The 24,995-nt window shown below is 42.3% G+C and overlaps 1 protein-coding gene across 4 annotated transcripts in view; it reads left to right on the top strand.

The window, feature by feature from the left end:
* The window catches only part of MYO16 (myosin XVI), a 551,974-nt gene that overhangs the window by 267,533 nt on the left and 259,446 nt on the right, over window positions 1–24,995 (top strand). For all 4 annotated transcript variants that reach the window (XM_079137420.1, XM_079137419.1, XM_079137417.1 and 1 more), the window contains one exon: window positions 22,245–22,395. In XM_079137420.1, the coding sequence (XP_078993546.1) occupies window positions 22,245–22,395 (151 nt within the window). The remainder of the gene's footprint in view (window positions 1–22,244; window positions 22,396–24,995) is intronic.

Consider the following 24,995-nt stretch of genomic DNA (forward strand, 5'->3'; position numbering starts at 1 on the left):
TTATAGAACATTAAATGATATAAATAAATCTCTAATAAAATTTACTATTATTATAAGTTTAAAATTACCATTACAGACAAATTTAGTTTAGAGAATAGCAGCTTGATAAATTTTCTGTTTAAAGACTTATATACCTGGAAGATATGAACACATTTAATATACAAATAAGAGTAATAGCACAATTATCTTGATGTTTTTATATTAATCAAGTTTAGCTGTTAAAGAAAAATTTAGACTTCGTAACATAGTATAATACTCTAATAGTTGTTTAACCATAATTGTATAACCCCAATTTCTTTAAGACCAATTGTTTTAAGAATAAAACTTAACATACACAGTGTTCAGAGTAATTAGTGTTTTGAAGAAATTCTTGTCAGTTTAACGTATGGATTAAACTTTGATTTTTATCAGTACATTACTATTTGACCTTGGAAAAAAAACCTTAAATAGCTTTAACCGATTGTCTCAAATACATATAACCAACTTAGTTACACATAAACTTGTTGATATTTACCCTTTACTTAGACTTTCTTAGCACATACTTAGACCCTCGTGTATTTCTTTACACTGGCTTTCTTACCCAGAAACATTTTTTCCATACCTAGAAACTTCTATTTTTTTTTCCTTATCTGTTGACCCCTTTTTGTTCACATTCTGAAACAACTCTTATGAAATTTTTGAATTTAGATAAATTACTCCATTTTAATAACATGAAATATTTTAGGTTATTTATAGTGCTGTAACTGAAACACAGTTGAAACTTGTGGATCCCTTTGTATATAGAATTGTATCTGTTAGGACTTAACTCTTAGTAACCTTGTTTTCAGTGATGACACAAAGCAATTTTAGACCCTTTTTATTTACCAATCTATGAAAACACCACTAATGTTTAAGTATATCACCCCATGGAATTTAAGGAGTTAAGAGTACTCGAAGTTATTTAACAGTTAGCATTTTAACTTTGTTAATTAATCAGATGTCTCTAATAAACACATTTGAGTAATCCTATATATGTCAAATCTAATTTACTTATTTTACTGTAAAAACTAAGATAATAGACAAGTGTATTGATCAGTATCTGTCATCTCTTTCCTGTTGAAGAAAAGTCCTAGAAACAATGGATATTAGACATTTTATAGACATCAGTGTTTTATTAGTTTGACTACCTAGAGACTTGTGAGGTAAGTAATTTTGAAGACAATTTACCTTTATTTGTTTACGCAATTTAAATTGGACCTTTTTAAATCACATGAATTAAAGGTATCTAGATCCATTTTTTATTTTAATTAATGAGTGCTCATTATATATCAATTTTGATATCAATGATATTTGCATGCACATATATAGACAGACAATGCGATATCAGACAACACAATATACACATAACACAAAAGCAAAGTCCTTGTAGCTTTTTGTGAGTCTCCACTGCAATGTAACTGATGTTCAAAAACACTAGTTGAAGAAAAAATAGGACTGAGCAAAAACACATTGTCATGAGCTCAAAAAATATAGAATTTAAGGAAAAAAAAAAAAGAGTCCTGGAAAAGTGATGTGGCTGTGAATTATTTTAGTAAAGCACCACACAGTTTACTTTTGATGAAGTTCACATAAAAGACCCTTTTTATTTTTTCCTCTCAGGGCTGAGACTGGTCTCCTACTGAGCCTGCCCTCATCTTCCATTTTCATTCAGTATAAGCCTTGACTGAGATCTGGAAGGAGCTGAGAGAGAGATTACTGGTTCCAGCAGAAATTTTAGGCCTAGGGCATTTTAACCATTTCTATTTTCAGGACAGGTTTGGATGTCAAAGAAAATTATGAGACCTTATTTTCCATTTATTTTGGGAGTGAAGCTACTATGTTAAGCTCCTTACTGAGCTATGCCATTGACTACTGAGCTGGTTTGTCCAAGGCGGCCTATCCAGTATTTTTCAGTGGATGTTTTTAGGGTTACTTTCCTCTCAGTGACGAACAGGTTAAATCTTGTTCTAAGGAAAGTTGAGAACAGGAACTTGAGGCAACACCCCTTTTTGATATTTTAAAAACCTTTAGTATGTTTTGGTTCTCACATCAGGACACTTGTTCCTTGGTGTAGAGTTTTCTTAAGGAGGCTGTAAAGAGGCTTAGCTAATCCCCCACACCCAGCAATCCAAAGCCCGCAGTATCCAGTTATTCCTAGGAAGCCTGTGAGTTGCCTTATGGTCTGGGGCAGAGGATATTGTCCTATGGTGGTTATTTTCCTGACCTAGCTTGTGGGTTCCTTGAGACAGTTGCAATCCTAAGTATTGAACTTTTAAATGATGAAATTAAGCTTTCTTTCTTTAAGATCTTATAATCCCTATCAGCTAAGAATTTTAGGATCACTGTAATGGCCTTGATATATCTCTTGGGTGGAGGCACATAAAAGAATGTGATCTACATATTGGAGAACAACTATAGATGCTTTATCTCTGAATTCTGTAAGTCCTTGCTAGGGTTTGCCTGGGACAGGTGAGGGCTACCTCTAAATCCGTGAGGCAACACTAAGTTAGTTGAGATCCACTATGTGGCAAACAGATACTGAGATGGAGAGTCTAGAGGTATGCAAAAAAAAAAAAGCATCTTTTAAGGCTAACACAACAAACAAAACTGCAGTTGGAATCTCAGATAACAGAGTACATGGATTAAGAACTACAGGGTGGAGGGAAATTACCGCTTCATAATTATTCTGAGGTTTTGGACTACACGGTTGGTTTCTGCACTCTTAAAATGGGTGAATTGCATGGGCTGTTACAAGGCATTAAAAGTTTCTGTCTGGATAGGAAGAGTGATGCAGGAGGTATCACTATACCAGACCTTAAACTTGACTATAGAGCAAAAGTAACCAAAACAGCATAGTACTGGCACCAAAATAGACAGGTAGACCACTAGTACATGATGGAAAACACAGAGACATACCCACATAAGTACAGTAACCTCATACTAGACAAAGGTGCCAAAAACTTACAATGGAGAAAAGATAGCCTGTTTAACAAATGGTGCTGGGAAAACTGGAAATCCGTATGCAACAGAATGAAATTAAACCCCTATCTCTCACCCTGTACAAAACTCAATTCAAAATGGATCAAGGATCTAGGAATTAGACCTGAGACCCTTCACCAAATAGAAGAAAAAGTAGGCCTGAATCTCATCACGTTGGCTTAACAAGACCTCCATAGCACAAGAGATAAAAGCAAAAATCAATAAATGGGATAGATTCAAACTAAAAAGTTTTTTCTCAGCACAAGAAACAATAAATGTGAAAAGAGAGCTTACAGAGTGGAAGAAAATCTTTTCCACACACACTTCAGACAGAGCACTCATCTCCAAAGTTCATAAAGAAGTTAAAAAAACATTACACCCAAAATAGAAAGCACCCAATCAATAAATGGGCTAAGGAAATGGGCAGACACTTCACAGAAGAAGACATACAGGTGATCAACAAATATATGAAAAAATGCACATCATCCCTAGTAATTAGAGAAATGCAAATTAAAACCACCCTAAGATTTCATCTAACTCAAATTAGAATGTCTATTATCAAGAACACAAGCAATAATAAGTGTTGGTGTGGATGTGGGGAAAAAGGTACATTCATATATTGCTGGTGGAGTTGCAAATTGGTGCCACTCTGGAAAGCAGTATGGAGATTCCTCAGAAAGCTTGGAATGGACCCAGCATTTGACCTAGCTATCCCACTCCTTGGTTTATACCTAAAGGACTTAAAATTAGCATGCTACAGTGATGCAGACACATCAATGTTCATAGCAGCTCAATTCACAATAGCTAGATTGTGGAACCAACCTAGATGCCCTTCAGTTGATGAATGGATAAAGCAACTGTGGTATATATACACAATGGAATATTACTGAGCCATAAAGAAGAATAAAATTATGGCATTTGTTGATAAATGGATGAAATTGGAAAATATCATGCTAAGTGAAATAGGTCAAGCCCGCAAAGGCCGAATGTTTTCTCTGATAAGTGCATGACAATATATAACAAGGGGGTGGGAGATAATGGGGGGAAGAGAAGAATGAAGGAACTTTGGTGGTGTAGAGGAAAATGGGTTGGTAGGGGGGAATGGAAAAACGGTAGAATGAAACAGTATTACCCTATGTATATGTATGATTACACGAATGGTGTGAATCTACATTGTGTACAACCATAGAAATGAAAAGTTGTACCCCATTTGTGTACAATGAATCAAAATGTGTCTGTAAAAATAAATATTTTAATAAAAAAATAAAAATAAAAAATAAGTTGCAGTGGGAAAAAAAAAAAAAAAAAAAAAAAACTACAGGACACTAAAGAGAGAAATTGAAGAAGACCTTAGAAGATGGAAAGATCTCACCAGGCATAGTGGCCCACGCTCATAATCCCAGCAACTTGGGTGACTGAGACAGGAGGATCACCAATTCAAAGCCAGTCTCAGCAACTTAGTGAAGCCCTAAGCGACTCTGCAAGACCCTGTCTCTAAATAAAATATTAAAAGGAGCTGGAAGCTGGGGTGTAACTCAGTGGTTAAACACCCCTGGGTTCAATTCCCGGTGCCAAAAAAAAGATGGAAAGACCTCCCGTGCTCCCGGATAGGTGGAATTAACAATGTCAAAACGGCCATACCACCAAAAGCATTTTATAGATTCAATGCAATTCCTATTAAAATCCCAGTGACATTCTTCATAGAAATAGGAAAGGCAATCATGAAATTCATTTGGAAAAATAAGAGACCCAGAATATCCAAAGCAATCCTGAGTGAGAAAAGTGAAGCAGGAGGCATCACAATACCAGACCTTAAATTCTATCACAGAGCCATAGTAACAACATGGCATGGTCTTGGCACCAAAACAGACACATTGACCAATGATACAGAACAGAAGACACAGAGACAAGCCCACATAAATACAGTTATCTCGTACTAGACAAAGGTGCCAAAAACATACATATAATGGAGAAAAGATAGCCTCTTCAACAAATGGTGCTGGCACAACTGGAAATCCATATGCAGCAAAATGAAATTCAACCCTTATTTCTCACCCTGTACAAAACTCAACTCAAAGTAGATCAAGGACTTAGGCACTAGAACAGAGACCCTGTGCCTAAAAGAATAAAAAGTCAGCTTAAGAACTGACTTCCTTAACAAAACTCCTAAAGCACAAGAAGTAAAATCAAGAATCAGTAAATGGGATGGATTCAAATTAAAAAGCTTCTTCTTAGCAAAGGAAACTATCAATGATGTAAGAAAGAGCCGACAGAGTGGAAAAAATCTTTACCACAGGTACTTATATAGATTGTTAATCTCCAGGATATATGAAGAACTCTAAAAACTTAACACCAAAAAAATAAATAAATAACCCAATCAACAAATGGACTAAGGAACTGAACAGACACTTCACAGAAGAAGAAATGCAATCAATCAACAAATATATTAAAAAATGTTCATCATCTGTAGCCATGATAGCAGTGCAAGTCAAAACTGCAGAGAATCCATCTCACTCCAGTCAGAATGGCAATCATCAAGAATACAAGCAACAATAAGTGTCGCAAGGATGTGGGGGAACAAGCACACTCATACCCTGCTGGTGGGACTGCAAATTGGCACAACAACTCTGGAAAGCACTATGGGGTGCCTCAGAAAACCTGGAATGGAACCACTATTTGATTCAACTATCCCACTCCTCGTTTATACCCAGAGGACTTAAATCAGCATAGGACAGTGACACAGTCACATCAATGTTTATAGCAGCTCAACTCACAATAGCTAAACTATGGAACCAAACTAGGTGCCCTTCAACAGATGAATGGATAAAGAAAATGTGGTATATATACACAATGGAATATTACTCAGCCTTAAAGAAGAATGAAATTATGGCATTTGCAGATAAATGGATGGAGCTGGAGAATATCAAGCTATGTGAAATAAGCCAATTGCAAAAAAACAAAGGCCAAATGTTTTCTCTGATATGTGGATGCTAATTCACAATAGGGGGGGAGTGGCTAGGGAAGAATAGAGGTACTTTGGGTTAGACAGAGGGAACTGAAGGAGGGGAGGGGGTATTTGAATGAATCGGACATTATTACCCTATGTGCATATATTATTATAGTGTGTAACTCTATATCATGGACAACCAGAAGAAGGAGAAGTTATACTCCATTTATGTATGCTGTGTCAAAATGCATTTTACTATCACTATAACTAATTAGAACAAAAATAAATAAAAGGAGGAACCAGTGAACATTTTCAGCCATATTCCAGTAGCCTAAGAGACAATTAATATCCAAATATACATTCACATATACTTAAGAACACCCATGTATATGCATATTCTATTTATCTTAAACAAGCATCAGAAATATTCTTTCACCTCCAAACTGATCCAAGTGTGCCACAAATTCATTTGCACTGTTTTTCAGCTTTGCACTAGAAAATCACAACTAATTAAAACAACAACAACAACAACAAAAAAAAACAGTTTCTGTCCTTTGAGATTTTGAATGATCTTTAATAAGCGCTTTTTTTTTTTCTTTATGCTCCCTTTGCTTTTGATCTCTATTATAAAAAATGCAAGATGCAAGCTGGAGGAGAGCTTCTAAGGATTGTTCAGGGCCATATGCCAATTTTGTAATTTTCTCTAAATGTTTGGGGCTGACTAAATGATAAATTTATCCTTTAGAATTAAGTCACCCTCTATGGATTCAGGTTGGCATGTTTTCTTATTGCCTTTCTGAATCTCTTCATGAAAATAACAGGACTTTCCTGAGGCCTCATATAATAGTTTTTTAGGCATCCTACTCATTATTTGAATCCCAGTTAGGTTGGTTTCTGGGAACTGCCTGTGCTCTAGATGGTTAAGTATTAGCATAATTTTTCTGGTGAAGTCAAATACCTGGCATAAGTTTTGAAACATCTCAACATATTTATTTGGATCCTCCAAAAACCTCTCTCAGTTTATTTTTATCTGACTTAGATTGGGGGTCCCTGATTTTCCTCCCTTAGTAGGTGATTTCTCAAGGCTTTCTCCCCTTACGGATGGCAGGGATTTTTGCTGTCGAGCTTGGTAGCATACGAGAGGCACTTTCTTGATCATTTGCAGCTCAGCAGTGTGCAGGCTAGTGGTGACCCTGGCAACACTGTCGAGAGAGAAGCACCCTCCTGAGTTAGAAGTATTAGGAATGTCTCCCTAACTGAGCTTCCTTACGGCCCAGAAAAACCCGTCTCTCACTACCTGGCTTTGCCAAAGTCATTTCTGACCACCTTCGGCAAAGTGCTAGGGTCCCAGTTTGCCCTGTGCTAGAGACCCTGGGAGGATTCAGACTTAAGGGCCTTACTGCTTTCCTCCCTATAAACTCCTGATGATGAAAAAACAATGACAGAAGTAAAAAGTGTGCATTTTTTGCCTATTTTTTTCCCTGTAGACTTTAAGGAATCTCTGGAGGGTGAGGGGACATCTATTGGTTGTTAGGTGTATATTGCCCTTTTCCTGGAGGGTCTCCTGGGAGGGTTGATCTTAAATGCCTCCCTCTTGCAGCTTAAAGATAGTGAGCACATTTAAGCACAGCAACATAATGGGGAGACTCTAGATAGACTAGTGAAGGCTAACTATGCGAACGAAGGGAAACTGGGCATTTTCTTACTAATCATCCCATGTCTTTCTCTTAATCCTATGATCTGAATTCCTAGGGTCTGATCGGTGAGGGAAGGGAGCATCCAGGAGGGAGTGATGTGGGGGAGTGTTGTCAGCCCTTACGGAGGCGAAGGTAATTGGCGCTTTCCCTCAGTGCCATTTCTCAACCGAGCACCCTGGATACCCCTTAGGGCAGTCAGGGGTGTGAGTCCAGAGAAGGAACCTTTGGGATCCGCCGGAGAGTAGCCGGGGCCAGAGAACCCCGCAGTTGTTCCAACCCTTCCTCCGCCTCCACGCATCCTGGGTAGATCAGGACTAGGGACACTGTGTACTGATGGCAATTGTGCTCCGGGCCTGGACAGAAAAGTAGGAAAGGGCTTCGGCAGAGTCCAACATGCCTGGTCTGCATAGAGCAGGTGATTGAAAACTGCCTGGGCCATAAACCTCTCACCCGAGTCTTGAAGGATGGTGGCTGCCCTAGCGGCATTTAAGTAGCTGACGGGTGCCCATTTTGCCCTCCAAAAATAAAGAGACAGAGAGATGCACCTCAAACAGATGGGGGTGCGTGGAGAGAAACTTACCTTGGTGTAGATCTTGGCGGGACCTCCAAATCTGATACTACCAATTACCCTGATGAGTTCTGCTTCCTCAGGTGTTGAAGTACAACAACCGGAGAAGCAAGCATATATTAAGTGGGTTTTATTTAAAAGCAACACAGAGTTCTCCCAGGAGGGAGAAGGGGGCCATGGCTGATGTTCTGGAATCCAAGAAGTGAGCGCACCCTGCAGTTTTATAGATTAGGGTCTCTTTTGTTCTCCTGTTCTCTCCCCACCCCTTATCTTTCTCCTTCCTGCCTACATGACTAGGCCCAGGAGATGTGGTGACATAGCAAAAAGGTGAGCAGCAGATGGCAGGGGAAGGGCCACAGGGAGGAGTCAGGTGGGGGCCCAGGGGCATTCATTAGTAACTCCCTGCCTGAAGCATTTTAGGAGGGGTAATTAGGCAGGTAACCTTGGGGATCAAAAGGGTGCTGGAGACACATATTCCAATCTCCCAGGGGTGGTCTCCAACTTCTCAGACTCAGATGGCCTTCGTTTCTCGATTTGACCACATTTCTTATTCTACATTAACTGCATGTCCTCAATTCTGGCTTCAGTACCACACTACATACATTATTGTGTTACTGACATCACTGTAAAAAAGAGGAGTAATTCAAATATTTGTTGTGGGAGGATTTTATTCTCCTAATGTAAATACGAAAGTCAATACCCAACATGGTCCACTCTTGCTTTTGATTTCTATTTTTTTGTTTTTGTTTACAGCTATTTTTTAAAATAGGATTAGAATCTGTAACAATAGGTTTCTATTTTATTTAAAAATAAACCCAAACAACCAATTTTCCTAGTGCTTCTTACTTTTTTTTTTAAATTATTGACTGAACAGCAGATTAATTAGTTTATAAGTAGATTAATCAATGACTTATTTGTTCTACACAATTAAGTACATGGCTTAAGAACATTTTCTTCTCATTGTTCCCTGATCCAAGCTTGGAAACTTTGAAATACTTTGCACAGTGAAATGCTGCCTGCTTTCCTTTGTAGTCTACTGTTATCTTTTTCCCAAGGTAGAACTGAAAATTAAACCAAAAATAACTCAATGATTTTGTTTCACTTAACTCTACTAGAAAATTACAAGTTGGCCTTTCTTGTTTACATCTAAGCATTTTTGAAATTCTTTTTATAGTTCTTGATTGTGACATTTTACCTTCTTATTTTCATTGCCATTAGAGAACTACAAATAAATATGAAACAGAAGAAAACATACATGTTGAAAACTTGACTTATTTTAGTGCAAAAAAAAAAAATGGAATTTCTATCATGTTCTCTTCAGGCCTTGTTTTTGTGTGAGAAGGAGAAACCGAGTGTTTGAGGACTCTCTCTAAGCAGCACAAGTTACTCATGAAAGATTAAACCTTCTTGGAAGCTGAAGAAACGTGTATATTATTGACAAAAATTGATTTAGTGTATTTCAGTTTACAATGGTGCTTGATTTGGACAGATTTTTGAAACGTGTTGGGAATTTTCCTTTATGAAAGAAACAGAAAATTAGCATAATTACAGGAAATATAAATATATTTCTTTGAAAAATCTCTCGTGTGTCATTTGCAAGGCAGCATTTCCCCCAGCCCGAGTTATTCACAGTCTGAGGCTCACCCTGGGTCTGGGAAGGGCACAAAGTGACTGTCTCTGCTTGCTTCAAGGTTGCTTCGGTTTTCCGCAAACTTTCTTTCCTGAATTGACTTGAACAAAGACTTTTGTTTAGTGACAACTTCAGTTTTACTGGTTTAAACCAAGTGCCACCTTGAGTACACTGAATTTTAAGTATGCATCCTGGTCTTCCAGCTGCTCACAGAAATCCCTTGACTTTAGGAAAGTGCAGGAGAAATGTAAAAGCAGAGAAGAGGAAAAGCAAGTCCAGATAAAATATGAGTGTTTTCCTCTGTAGTAAATTTCTCCTTAAAGTCATTATTTTGCCCAAGAAAGAATTGTGCATATTCACTGATAAGAGAAGCATAACATTAGGAAGATTTTTTCAAACCACTCCACATAACCACCTGCAAGAGGGAGTTTTTGACTTCCGTTTCCTATGTCCTTAGAACTGGAAGTTTTGCCAGTGCCTTAATGGGTGTGTTCCTTTTTGAGAAAGTTTGAATTCTTGCTCTTTAAATATCGCCCATGAGCCAGCAGCTTTTCTTCACTTAAGAGTCTGGAAGAATTGCACTGAGTTCCACCCAGTGCTCAGCCAATCTGCGTTTTGAGCCATGTGCACATCAGGTTTGAAGTGCTATCTAAACCTGGAGGCATATTGTCACCATATTAAATTGCATCTGCTCCTTTATTTCATTCTGATGACCAGACCATGTTCTCCTTCCTCTGAAACATGGTGGCCCATCCTCGTCCTCCATGCACTGAAACCCAGCTTCCCGTTCTTTTGCATTATAAACTTGATTATTTCTTTCACCGTTCCCCAGAATGTTTTGCTAAGATTTTAAGAAAGAGTAGAATAGTTTAGCTATGATCTCAGCACATGAGTCAAATGCCCTTCTCTGGGTGACTCTTATTTATCGTTCTGTAGGTCTTTGTGCAGTGAATCATGATTCAGTCGTGATAAAGGTTACTTCCACCATGCCCCAATGTCAGAAGAAATCTTCTGATGTTCAGATGTTTAATGAATAGGAAATTCCTGTTATTGGGGTATCTCATATTTCATGTTTTCAAAGCTCTGTTCTAACCAGTTAATGTTCTTAAGGTCACTCTGAGTTGCCTGACTTTCAGGTGCATGTCTAAAAATGTGCAGGCTGGATTCAACTCCAAAGGTCCTTCCATTTGATGTATTCTGTATCTATAAAGTCAGATCCTATTAAGTGTCCTTTTTGTTCTTTAAACTCGAAGAGCTCTTCCGGAAATTGGTGGCTCCTTCCCCCTCTGTTCCTTCTTTGCCTCTGACTGGAGCCTCTCTGTGTTGTCTGTTCTGGCCTTGGAGCATCCCAGGGTCCCTTTACCATCCTTGTTGCTGACAAAGCAGCTGCTCAGGATGGGCCCTCTGGAGTCCAAAGGTGAAACTGCTCTTCCAGGATTTCTTATGGTTGAGAACTTTCAATGGGTGCCAACTTGTGTGGCCATTGCCACTGAGAGAATCCACACAAATTCTGCGTGATGTCTGAGCAGAGTAGATGGTTCAGAAACTGGTGTTCACTTTGTAACACGACACTGTCCACAGTGCTAGTTTTGTGATTACTAACTGTGCAACATGCTTTCCGTGGGTAATTTAACACTAACAATGGCACCTGAAAGTACTTTCTGTTACCATGGCCATTTCACGTATACCTGTCTGCAGCTTGGAGCTTCAGTAACTTGCTCCATGTCACAGGCATGTACTGCATCTTATGCTGTGTCAGTCAGTTGGCCATGTTAGTTTGCCATTCTGGGCTCCTGATTTGACTTTAAAGAGGAAATGGTGACTGAGCTGCTCTGCTGTGGTCGTCAGCTGTCAGTGAGAGGCATCCTTAGCCAAGTGAGTTGTTGCCATCCTGCTAGCTGAGGATGATCACTCAGTGTGACAGCTGGAGAGGACAGTCTTAGTCAGAAAGAAATTCCCCTTCTACAGCAATGATGGGCATCCCGGTACTGGGCAGTACCGTGGTTGCCCAGTCGCCGGGCAGCTGCAGCATGGTGAAATGGAAACACGGGGACCGTTATCTGTGTCTCAGGAGTTCCCTGCCAGACCCTTTGACTTTGCTCACCCAGGAGCTGAGCTCCCTGAGTGCTGCTGCTGAGGCCCTGTGCTGTGGGGACCGTGGACGGAGACTCCCAAGCCTCCATATCCTCCTTCAGATCCTGGCTCTGCGGTTTCCTGGATCCGTGACCTTGAGCCATTCACGCAGCCTCCTTGTGAGGTGTTTACCCAAGTGCAAATGTGGACATTGTGTAGTAAAGGAACTGGCTGGACTTCGCCCCTGGTTCCTGAGTCAGAGGCTTCCAATCCCTGGAATTTCCCGAGTGACAGGAGTGTCTTGGCTAGTGCTCAGGCTTTGGATCACACCACGTCTACACTAAGGAAGCCAGCTATCAGGATGGTGGCTGGCATGTCAGAAGTGCTACCCTGTGGCTGAAAGCTGGGCCTGTGAGCCAGCCCACCTGCAGGAAGGGGAGGGACAGCATGGACCTGAAGCCTGTGACCACAACAAGGCAATCCTGCCTAGGTCCCGAAGCCAAGAGAAGCTCCGGATACCAGAGCTCACTGGGTATTCCTGACGGGCAGTGACATCAGCGGAACAGAGGGCAGCATGCCCTGTGCCTGGGAGGAGGGTACAGAAGTCCTGCCCGTGGGACCCCTGGCCTCCCCCTATGTGTCTATTTGCTTGATTGATTTTGGTTGGTAGTTTTATGATGAAAGTGGGAATAACAAGCATAGCTCTTCTAAGTTCAGGAGTCAGTCCAGCAAATCTGCAACCTGAGGGGCTTGTGGGAATCCCAGAAATGACAGCTGGTCGGTCAGGAGTGTGGGCCTGAGCCCCACCCCCACGCCCTGTAGCTGGAGTCTGAAGTGGGACTGTCCTGTGGAGGCCTGGGCCTTAGCCTGCAGGGTCTGCGCTAATGCTGGGTGGCTGGCCTCTGAATCGTACAGCAGTTCATCTGAGGGTGCTGACTATAATAGTGGTGATAACTATCTTACCAGGTCTTCATCATGACTAGTTAGTTAGTATTTATAAAGCCCTTAGACCAGTACATGACCCAGTGCAAGAAGTACCTAGTGCCGAGGAATGACCAGAAGGGAGGAGGGAGGGAGAGAAGAAGGCATTCCTCATTCTTCTTTCATCTGTGAGCTCTCGGCAAAACACCTAAAGCTGAGACGAACCTAGGGCTAGGTTTGATGGAAGGTTGGGGCCTGATTCCGACCATGCGGGAAAACCGTATGTTCCCAGAAGAAGGTCCACTGTCGGGAGCAGATTGGGCTGGGTGGCGGGGCTGTGGGGCTGCACCAGGGCTCCTGAGAGCCCAGCACTGTGGGCAGAGAGAAGATGCCAGGACTGGGAAGAGGCTGGCGAGCAGAGGGGCTGCTGGATGGGGTGTGGGGTGATTTCCGCCGAATAGCTGGCGGTGAGGCCCACCTGAGGGACCTGGGAATGGACAGTGTGAGTTGTCCTGCGCGTGTGCCCTTCTTGACCTGAGGGAATGCATGTGTCACGTTGGCTTAGACTACATTCGTGTGAGGCGTCCGTGGAGCCACGTGCACGAGGCAGCTCGGCTTGCATCTGCTCAGTGAAGGCCAGCTCTGGCCTGCCAGGCTTCCTCCAGAGGCCTCTGCTGCTCATGAAAATACATGATTTGCATAGTCAAAAGGATGCTACTATTCATTCCCATCAATCCTCATTCAAACTCCACGATTCAGGAAGGATAAACACAATTATTCGCATTCTGTGTAAGGGAATCAGAATCCTGGACGTGGGACAGCTCTCGAACGCAGCCAGCAAGGGCAGCTGTGGCTGGAGTGGGGCCTGTGGACTCTGCTCTCACTCTTCAGCCCGAGGTGGAACGCTGCCTCAGGAGGACAGCCTGGCCGCTGCCCAGCCTCCTGGCGCAGGCAAGCCTTGCTGTTCAGGTTAGGAAATGCAGGCCTGGGGGAGGGAGGACCCCGTGCCTGTGGAACAGTGTAGGCGGGGACACCCCTTTGTCCATGTGCCCTGGCGTTCAGACAAGGATGTTTGCATCAGCAGCCCCGAGAAGCACGTTCATCCCAGTTCCTTTGCCCCTGGTTCTGCCCCCCATCTTGTTCTCTTGCTGGACAGTTGCTCTTAAAGTGTGTTGCTGACCCCAAGTGACCTGAGCATTTTCCCAGCCCACGTGGCTTCAGTCACTATTCCCAGGAAAATGGTGTCATCCCAGGTCAGAGCCAGTGAGACTCGCAGCAGTGGTGTCAATGGAACCATCCAGAAGCTGTCAGGAAAGCTGTGGCGGCGGTGGCAGTCCAGCTGTCTTGCATTTTATCCCGGGGATGTGTGAGAAGAAGCACTGAAGCACATGCATGTGGACTTTCTGTGCCAGCCTGTGTCTGGGGAGCAGATCTCACTGTGACTGTTTAAGAAATGGATTTTCAGTGACCCAAAGCACTCATTGCCCACGCCAGCTTTGTGGATGAAGAAGTAATGTGCAGGTCCACTTCAGCAGTGCCAGGCTTTACACTAGAAAAGGTAGATGAGTCTCAGTGGGAGATGTTGTCCCCCTTCAAGCACAGGTGAGATCTCAGTGAAGACTTTTTTTAGAAAGCCTTTGTTTTGGGTGATTAGCTCAGAGCCTTGTGCTTTGTCATTGAGCCTCAGGAGTCTGCCAGGATCATTGCTGCTTGTCTTAGTCCAGAGGTTTGAAGGTTAATACAAAGAAAGGAACATGGAACATTTCTAATTGGGAGCAGTTCTCAGTTTCTCTGTGATCAATGAGTGGAAAATCTACAGAGCAGAGACCACCGTCAGCCGTGTAACGGTAAGCATTATGTATGTGTGCAGCCGTTGGATTTGGCGGGTCGGATCCATAGACAATGAAGACAGTCTCTTTATGTGAGATAGCATTTATTTTTAGTAATAATATGGAAGCAAGAGCAAAAGCAAATGTGATAGGCGAGAGGGAAGGAGAAGAAAATGCCTCCCCAGATGGGGGAATCACCAACCCCTGAGGTCATGCAGCTGGGAGTCCCTGGGGCAGCTTCTCAGGTCCCGACTGAGAAGTCCCAGGGGTGCACCCTCTCTAGGGGTGAGACTCCACAATCTCGTTCCCAGCGGGGCTCCTTAAACGCAAATTAGAACAGAGAAAGCTCCCTTCTAACAACTGTGGCCTAGGGATCCTGGGGAGGACCAGCAGCAGGAGCTGAGCTTCCATTTGGTGAGGCGTCACCGGAGCTCTGAACCCGAGCAAAGGCCAGCGATGTGGTGCTGCTGCTCACACTCAGCACTGAGCATGAGGGTCGAGGGACCAGGCTCGGGTGCTCTCGGTGCTGTTATGGTTCCGGGGTCTGAGAAATTCACTACCAAAGTGCTGGCAGACTCAGTGTCTGGTGAGGCCTATTTCCCATCCACAGGGACTCCCTGTGGTGTCCTCTCAAGGTGAAGGACATGGCGGCCCTCTAGAGTCATTTGTGAGGGCCTGACTCCCGTTCCTGGGGCTCCTCCTCCAGGCCCACCTCTGAGCGGTATCTGGTTCAACGTCTCAGTTCGGGGGCGTGCAGACATCAAACCCCAGCAGCTTGTCCTGGCCACTGAAATGTGTGCATTGGTCAACTGGGGAGAGAGCCGCAGGACACCCAGCTCAATTTTAATTCTCAATAGAAGGCAGTCGTTTAGTGTGAGTATGTGCCAAAGATCACGTCTTCATTGCTGAATCTAGCAAATCTAACCAGGTCAGGCTTCTTTAAGAAGCACGGTTCTCCTGATGAACAGGGAAGCTCTCTCTGTAAGCACTGATGCTTTGTGTCCTGCTCATCGCTTCCTACCCGACACATAATGTGTGGCCTGGAGATGCCAGGTGGCCCTGCAACCCAGTGACAAGAGTAACTCTTAGAACGAGGCAGGAAGCGTGAGGACAGACGGAGGCCCTGGGAGCTCTCCAGGGCAGGTTGGCTGTTTCTGCCTGTCTTGCTACGTGAGAAGAACAGACCTCCATTTGCTTTGGATGCTGTGCTCAGTGGCTGAACCATGCAACACTAAGACGGGCACTGCAGCTCTGCGGCCCCGCTGTCTTGGTCCTTGCTGCAGAGCTTCAGGACTCTCCTGCAGATGAGTCTTGGTGATGAGATGCACAGTCACGCACTGCACCAAGTTTAAATCCACGAAGGACCGCTGTACCATAGGTTCCCTTGAGATCTCATCCCTGAGCAACAGCACGGCGATCTGAGTTTGCGGTCATGGAGAAGCCGCCTCCCAATCGCCTGGTTCTCAGAATGTGTCCAGTGAATAAGTGCCACATGACGGCACAGAGGCACTCTGGTGCTACATGGTGCTGTAGGCCTCCAAAGGGAATTTCATGACCTGAACGAGCCTCTAATCCAGCACAGCCAGGGAAGGCCCTCATAACCAAGGACCTGATCTCCTGAGTTGTGCCTCACTACCCAGCAGAGTATTAATAAAGCCCCCCTTCAGATTCCAGTGTGTCCCAGCTGTTGCCCTACGTGCTACCTAGATAGAGTCTGGAAACTCTAAGATAAAATTGCTTATGCGGTTTCATTTCATTTTAAAGAAAATAATTAATGGATACTTATTCTAGCAATAGTAATTCATATTTGAATGTTGCTCTGTAGATTACAAAGGACTTTTGCATCTGATATCATTTAATATATGTCAAATTCTTTCATTTAGTAATAGATACCCAGTCTGTTTACTAATCAGGTATTATGACTACTTTGCTAAAATTCTGCAGAATGTAATTGCAAAGTTTTAGTAAAAGCACCCACCTGTTCCCTAAGAGTTTTGACATAGAAAGGAATCCTATAGTCCAGAGTGTTCAGAGAGAAAATGTCACAGAAGACAGGGACACAATGATAAATGGGACACGCAAGGAGTCACTTTTAGTGGATGTTACACTTCAAACTTTCAGAGACTCTCTTCACATACACATAAAGTAAGGGGGTAAATGTATCTTAGATGCTTCCCTTAAGTGAGCTGTTTTTGCATTTCTTTGTAGATATTTGCAAGAACTGTTGAGATGCATTTCAGATGTTTTAAATTCCATGCTGACAGCACTCCAGCCAGGTGGTACACTGAAAATTTTGCATGTTAGACACAAATTAATCTTTCACCAAGATGACCTTTAAATTATAAATATTAATTTGGGGAGAGACCAAATATATCATTTAATTCAAACCTCTCCACAAACTGATTTAACATGAATTTTTGGTGCTTGGTGTTAAAGAAGCAGAAAACCCAAATGGTTGATTGAGTCCCCGAAAGTCGTGATGTAGCCGTGCCCCAGCTAACACTGAGAACCATCTACTCTCCCACGACTTTAGCACCAAGATACCTGCCTCCCATATCTCCCGTTTGTTTCTATTAGATATTTTTGTTACTGTTATTATTGGCCTAAAATAGAGGTTTACCTCTATTTTATTTCACTTCTAGAGTTTTCTAAAATTGCTTTAGTTATAATGGGCAATAATTGTTTCCTTTCTTAGTGGGACAGTTTATTGATTGGAAGGAAAAAAGATGAACTGACACTCCTGACATTCACAAGAGGCTGCTGCAGTATTCTTAGCAGATCTCACTTCTTCATACATATTTGAGATGGTAAAATTCCATCTTAAAATGAAATAAACTATGGAAACATGAAACATGGAAGACACAATGTAACATCGAACCAAATGAGCCAGACACAAAAGAATACATGGTATATCAGACAGTGTGCAAAGTTCAAAGCCAGGTAAAAGAAATCTATGTTGTTAGAAGTTGAATTGTCCCTGCAGAGCAAGGAGGCACTAGAAATTGGGAGGGATCCTGAGGAGTCCCTCAGGATGGTATTCACATTTTATTTCCTGCTCTGAGTAGTGGTTATACATAGATAATGTGTTTAGTTCATAATGATTCATCACAGTACAAACTTGTAATTAGTGCTTTAGATAGGTTGCTCTCTAATAAAAAATGGAAAATCATAATCCACCATTAAAAGCACAATCTTGGGCAGGGCTCTTATTGACAGTGTAGCTAGTACCATTTCTTCTTTATATGTGAACTTGAGAATCATGTCTGAAGGCTTGGTTCTGTGAGCGCATTCCATTGTCATTTTCAAAAGTAAATCCTATTTCCTAAAGGCACATGTGCTCTGCCTTTTATGTTTATGGAAGTGGGCAGGTCTTGCCTAAATCCAGTTGTGTTCAGAAATTGTTCATCTGTCGGTGTACTCCCTTCTGGTGTTTTCCACAGCCAGATAAAGAATAAAGCTTTCTCCTGAATTGATCTAACTGCCCATGGAAGAGTTATTTCACATTCTTTATGGAGTCTGCCTCACCAAAAGCCTTCTTTTAGAAAATACACTATTTTAGTCCCTTTTTTTTCTGTTTCTCATTTATAAATTTCAATTACTAATCATTTCTTTTTTATAATCAAAGCAAGATTGCTTGTTAGAGAAAATTTGCAAAGTGAAGAAAAACATACGGCAGTGTTTGGAAAAAATAAAAATCACTCATTAGCCTCAAAGAAAAATCTCATCAGAGAAGTAGATTGGGTCGGAAATACTTTCTAGACTATGTAGTTGGAGCACGTGGAACCAGCTGGGCTGAAGGGACCCTAGGAGCTGCCAGGTGCTGAATGAGCTGGTGGAAAGTGCTGCAGGACCTGGGCAGATCAGTCTGTGCTGTGGCTCTGTGTGTTTCCTTATCAAAATCAGCCTTCCAGCAGGCACAGGAGTGAATCAGGAGGCTGAGGCAGGAGGATCTCAAGTTTAAGGCCAGCCTGGGCAATAAGGGCAAAAATAAAAATAAAAAGGTCTAGGGTCATGGCTCAATAGTAGAGAGTTTACCCAGCATGTTCAAAGTCCCGGGTTCAGTCCCCAAGACCATAAAACCTAGAAATAATTCACCCTCCACCCCTCTGCAGAAGCTGGGAGAGGGGGTGCCGGCTCCTTCCATGTTGACATTTTAAAGGATGGCTCCCAGTCCTGGAGAAAGACATCCCTGCATTGTGAAGCTGGCAGGAAGCCCAGATAAGCATCTAGAGGAGTCAGGGAATTTACAATGGAAAGTTCTCCAAAGCCAGCACTCTAGGAAAAGGAGGGCAGGGCCTGGGGCTAGGGCAAGACAGTCTCAAGGTCAGTAAGAGGGAGGGGACGGTCAAGGCCTTGGTCACTGACCTGCCTTTTGGTGAAATTACTGTGAACTGCACATCTCTTCTTGTCCTTTTTATGTTTACTGAGTCTTGCCCTATCAACATGATCACATTTCATTTTAAAACTAGTTTATCACAAATATTTTCCCATGATTGATAAATGTTTAATAAGTATTAAAATAAATACCAACAACTAAGAGTATTTGTAGCTATCTTTTTACACTTGTTAGCAATAGGTCCCAGGTTATATTACCTATGGTATAATTGAGAAAGTAAATGATTTATTTTTAAAAAGGTGAAACATTATCGTCAGGGTCACAGACTTCAGGGCTCCACAGAACCTTGTTCCGTATTTGCATTTTGCAAAGATGAGGCTGTGACTTAGTTCTTCTGTCTGTCCTACACACTTTTCTCTAACAACTTCTCAGTTCTTCCACCCCCTGGTGAGGCTGTGACTTAGGTTTGAAGTCTTAGAGGATCAGGTGCCCAAAGGCAAAGTCTAATCTCAGATGAGGTCATGGTAATGCCAGGCCAGGCCTCATGCCAACTGGAGTTCTCAGGGAATCAACTATCAACACCGTGATTAGACTGGAGACCTAAGAGTACGTAGATTAGCTATACTAAACTCACTATTTCTTCCTTTTAGAAATCCTTTACAATTTACATAGTTCATAATCTATGTTCCTAGTTTCTACCTCAACCAATACAACTACTGCTTTATTGATCACTTTATACTCAAATCTTGAATATATAAAACCTCTCTTAAGTTTCTAAAAAATTTCCTAACAAATCAGAAAGAAAGGGGTGATTGATGTGAGAGAGTAGGTGGAGAAGGTATTGTTCTGGCAGGGAGTGTGGGTCATAGCAGCCCTGTTACCGGGGCCTGAGCGCGGGGTGCTCGGTGTAGACCTGCGGGGTTCACCCTGGCTTTGTCAGTGGCCACTACATCTCCAGAGCAGCTTCACTCTTTATTCATCTGTAAAACAGGCCTAAAATAGTACACGCCTATACCGTTGTTCCCAAAACGAAAATTATTAATGCACTTAGAGGGTTTAGAACAGGGACTGTCCAGGGTTAAGTGCCAGAAAATTAGAAAAATGCTACACACTCTGCAAATGGCTCATTCACATAATAGAAAATACAGGGAAACCACAATGAAAATGTTAAAAGATTTGAAGGGTCCCATGTCACAGAGGCATAGGACCTACCTCGGGGCTCTAGGAATGATGAATAGGAGCCACAGCGCATAGGTGTGGCTTTAGAGTGGCTTGCAGAGACAGGGCCCTTTTGAAAGTTATCAATTGCTTATTATTTCATGGTATGAAAGCAGATCTGTATATACAGTTTGTAAGCATTATAAACATTCCCTTTTTGCAGGATTCTTTTCCATTAGAGATTGGTCTTGTCTGTAATTTTTTCTTTTCTTTTTTTTGAGAGGAGGTATAACATTAAAAGCACAGGTAAGAAATAAAAACAATCGGGACTTCCTTACACTAACAGGCTTTGACACAGCAAAGGATTCAGCCAGCAAAGTTGACAAAATCAACCTACAGAACTGGAGAAAGGAGTTGTAAACCATATGTATGATAAAAGATAAATATTCAATATAGATAAAGAATTTACACAACTCAATAGCAAAGACATTAATGATAACTATACCTTGATTAAAAAGAGGGCAAAGGACCTGCATAGACTAGACATTTTCCCGGAGAAGCTGCTCTGGAAACGCACTCAACATCACTAACCATGGAATAAACCAAATCAAAACCGCACCCTGATATCCTGCCTGCGAGGACCGCCTCAGGAGGGAGACGAGAGGTAACAAGTGCTGGCGAGGGGTGAGGGAGGAGAAGCCTTGGCACTGTTCGCAGGGATGTAAATGTGTGCAGCCATTATGGAAAACAGCATGGAGTTTTGTCAAAAAAGAAAAAATAGAAGTGCCATATGCTCAGGCAGCCCCACTTGTGGATAGACATCCGGAAGAAAGGAAGCCGGGAGCTCAAAGAGATGTCTGCACTCTGCTCATTTCCTCTCATTCACCATGGCCAACATGGAGAGATACCTCGGTGTCTGTGGCTGGGGAGTGGAAAAAGCTATTGGGGCGTACATGCACAATGGTATGTTATCGAGCTATTGAAAAAATTCCCTTTTTTCTCAATAATATGGATGATCTGGAAGACACAGAGCTAAGAGAAACGAGCCAACACAAGAAGACTAACGCGGAGTGATCTCACTGACATGGGACATCTGAAGAACTCCAGCCCAGAAGCAGAGAACAGTGATTGCTAGGGCTGGGAGCGATCCCGGTCAAAGGTCATTTTCAGCTAGAGGTGCAAGTTCTGGGACCTAATGTCCACCATGGGTATGATGGATGTTGCATTAGCATGATTGTGGCAGTCATTGCAGGCTGTCTATTAAATCAACACTTTGCACACCCTAAACACATTCTTCATTGAACAGTTACATATTTTAAAATTAAAAGAATTCAAATTGAGACCACATCAAAAAACCACTAACACATCTAATGATAAGTGATTCCCAAGGGCACAAAGAGAGGACAAAACAACTTCTGGATATGGCTGGTTATTTTAATCACACAACATGTACGTTTCTGTTATTCAGCTGTAGACCTGCAAGGGTCAGTTTACTGTATATAAGTTAGACTTCAATAACCTTATAGTTGAAAAGAGACAGTCCTGTTGGGCTTCAAACAAAATCTAACCACTCCTGCAGACTACATGAAATGATTGTGTTTACATAGGTTGGCTTGATTAAATATGCTTGCATTTTTGCTTTGTATAATTTCAGCACTAGCTCAAAATATTGCCCGTGATTCCATTTTTAAAATCTTAAAGTGAATTATATTTCAATTAATCACATGATTAGGCCTGTCTGTTTGCAATCTATTTTCACATTTAAGGATGTTGCTTAATTCAATTATGCCTTTCAAATATAGCTTTTGAATTACTTATCAATTTGTCTATTACAATTAAATATATATCAGTAAACATTTTATTCTAGAGTTAAAATGAATATTTTTTTTCTTTTAGGGATTAAATTGAATGAAATTTGAAATTAATAGAAAACTTGACAGATGTCTCACTGTTATTTTCCCCTGTAGTTTATAGAAACTGTTCCTTCTCTTAATGAAACAACTTTCAATAGTCCAGCGCTCCTGTAGTTTCTGATTGATAAGACAATGAGAGAAGAAAACTAATTATAGTATTGATTGCTTCCTGTAGCAGTCCCCTGGTGCTGCCAATTGCCAAGCAAGACAGTTTGTTGGAAAAAGACATCATGTTCAAAGATGCGACAAAAAGTGTGTGTGCACAGCAGCCTCAGGACGGGACCCCGGAAAGCAGCATGGTGAACGGTCCCAGCAAGCCTGAGCAGGTACTCACCACACGTCTACACAGCCTCCCTCGGGAAGTGTGCTTTAAATCCAAATGGTTCAAAAGCAAGTATCTGCTCTTTCCCACTCAGAGAAAAATTAATGGGTGCATAAGTCAGTATTTTGATTGCAATTCCCACAGGTAAGTAGGGCATTGTACTCCTAATTGACAAGCATGGTTGCCATTGTTTATATTGGCAGTTAGATTTTGACAGTCTTTACCACCTAAGAGAAATGGACACTCAGCCAGGATCACTTCTTACAGATTTCCCGTTGGGTTCTTTCTCATTGTTTTGATGATTACATAATCTGTATTTTTTTGTGTCCTGCAGTTATCCAAATATACACAAAAAGAGGAAGAGCAAAGAGTCATTAAGAGCTGTTTATCCTTAGAAGTAAACATGGTGGTGCTGTGTGTGTCTGTGTGTGTGTGTGTGTGTTGTGTGTGTGTACCTGTGTACATGCACACTGTTCCTAAGCTATGGGAAGGCACTTGGGAGTTGCAAAGGATTACAGAAATTAATGTATTTTCTTTTTTCATTGCCACAGAAATAAATGATTTCTTTATGTTTAGTGTTTCGTCTGGGCTGGAGAGGTGGTTGCTCGGTCTCCCACCCTGCAGCATCTCTCTCAGGCCCCATGTTCCCCCTACCCATGTCACACCCATGGGTCTTCCTGGCCACCAGGGCTGGGTGGCTGCAGAGGAGGGAGTGCTCACATTTTCAGGATGATGCATTCACGTGTCCTGGGAGGGTGTTAGGAAGGCTTCCCAAAGCAACCAAGTCTAATTAACATTTTTTAGAGAGGTCCATAATGTAGAAAAGTTTCTAAAATTAAAATAGAACCACTTAGCATCTCTCCTTCCAGATTTCGTAAAATGTAGGTCTTATCAAATGGTAACTATGTTAATGAATATTCAAGGCTTGATTTAACCTTTTTTTAATTTCTGAGAACAAATGAAATTAACATTAGCTTTTACATTATCTCTGAGAAAACAGAATTTTTCTTATGCTGTTCAAAACCATGCAAGAAGTTCCGTTTTCCCCAGTCAGTGTAGATTGACTGCATAGGAGATTCTGCGCAGCAGAAGTCTTCTCTGCCTTCATAACCTGCTTAACTCACATAATGCCACTCAGTACATCCACCAGGCTTTATTCCTTCAAAGTAAATTCAGATCTTTGTAGAGAATCTAATATAAAATAACACTTTATATTGATTAGCACTTTAACTTAAAAATGCTTTTATTTGCTATTTAAATCCCCCAAATATCACTGTGAGCAATTTATTATCCACTTCTGATACTGTTGCTCAGCTTTCAAACTGAGTTTTAGATGGATCAGACTTCAGAGAGTGAAGCAAGTCACCTAGAACCACAGGCTTCTTTGACCCCGTACTCAGGGCTCTTTTGGGTACAGGGTAGCAAGCTCCTGGCGCAGCTCCCGTGACCCTGTTGCCTTGGGACACCCCCATAAACAGCAGGGAAGGTCTGCACTCCACGTGGCCTGGCGTAGACGGGTTCTGAAGTCCGGCGCTAGTTGTCTTGCTGTTGTCCACAGGCACACCAACAACCTCTCGGGCACATAGGTCCCAGCGCAGGAGCAAGCAGTCAGTGAAAAGGCCTGAGGAGGCCACTGCTTAAGAAACGCAGTGGGCGGTAGGAGGCTTGTTCCAGGCTGTCTGTCGTGGTGGCAGGGAAGCTCTGGGACGCTTAGCAAAGTGTCCTCCTGCTACTACACTGGCCTGTGGGGACACCAGCCACCTGTCTCTTCTGGTGTTCTCTTTCCTCTTCATTTCTCCATGTTGGATTGCTAAGTTCCCCTGAACCTGAATCTGGTTGCCCTTATCCCACATGTCAGACCATCTCTCTTGCCCATTGGATGTCTGGTCCCTGGACATAGACTTCTTATCTCCGAGAGAGAAAAATCACAAAGGAACAAAACAGTGAACCCAACAGTACAGAAGCCGTATTGGAATGGTGGAAACCGGGGGTCTGCAGACTCAGAACACCTCCAACGCTCCAATTCGTGCTGGTTCTCAAAACGTTTCTCAGCCTGTCTCCTAAGTGCTGGGTCTTCTGTTCTGGACTATGTCTGCTTTGTGGTTCCATCTCTCCTTGAAGGTTTGTAGTAACCACCAGGATGGTCAGTCCAAGGGGGGCCTTCCTTGACCCGTTCCTCTTATTCGGGCTTGGACTACTGTTGTGGTCCTCTGTGGACCTGGGTGGTGGGCATTATTCAGCCTATGACTTTTCTTCCACTTCAACTTGTTCTTCCACTTGCCACGAGCTATCACATGTCTTTGACATCTGCATAGAGAATCTGTGTCACAGATGCTCTTGCTTCAAGTGGGTCATCAGAGCCTCCTTCTGAACTATTTTGGAATCTTGTTGCGTGCAGGTTCTTCCCTGATCTACCCAGCATTATGTTTGTCACAGGCCAGGGAGTGTTCACATCTTTGCTTCAGCCCAGAGCTTTCTGTCCCCTTGCAGCAGCTGCCACTGGAGATGGCAGTCTGTGGGAATGCCAAGGAGATGTCGCTAGAACAAATGCAAGCTTCATCACACTACCCATGTTTTTTTGAAGTGTGCAGGAGGAAACTGGCA

The sequence above is a fragment of the Sciurus vulgaris genome, assembly GCF_902686455.1.
Source record: "Sciurus vulgaris genome assembly, chromosome: 4".
NCBI classification, from domain to species: domain Eukaryota; kingdom Metazoa; phylum Chordata; class Mammalia; order Rodentia; family Sciuridae; genus Sciurus; species Sciurus vulgaris.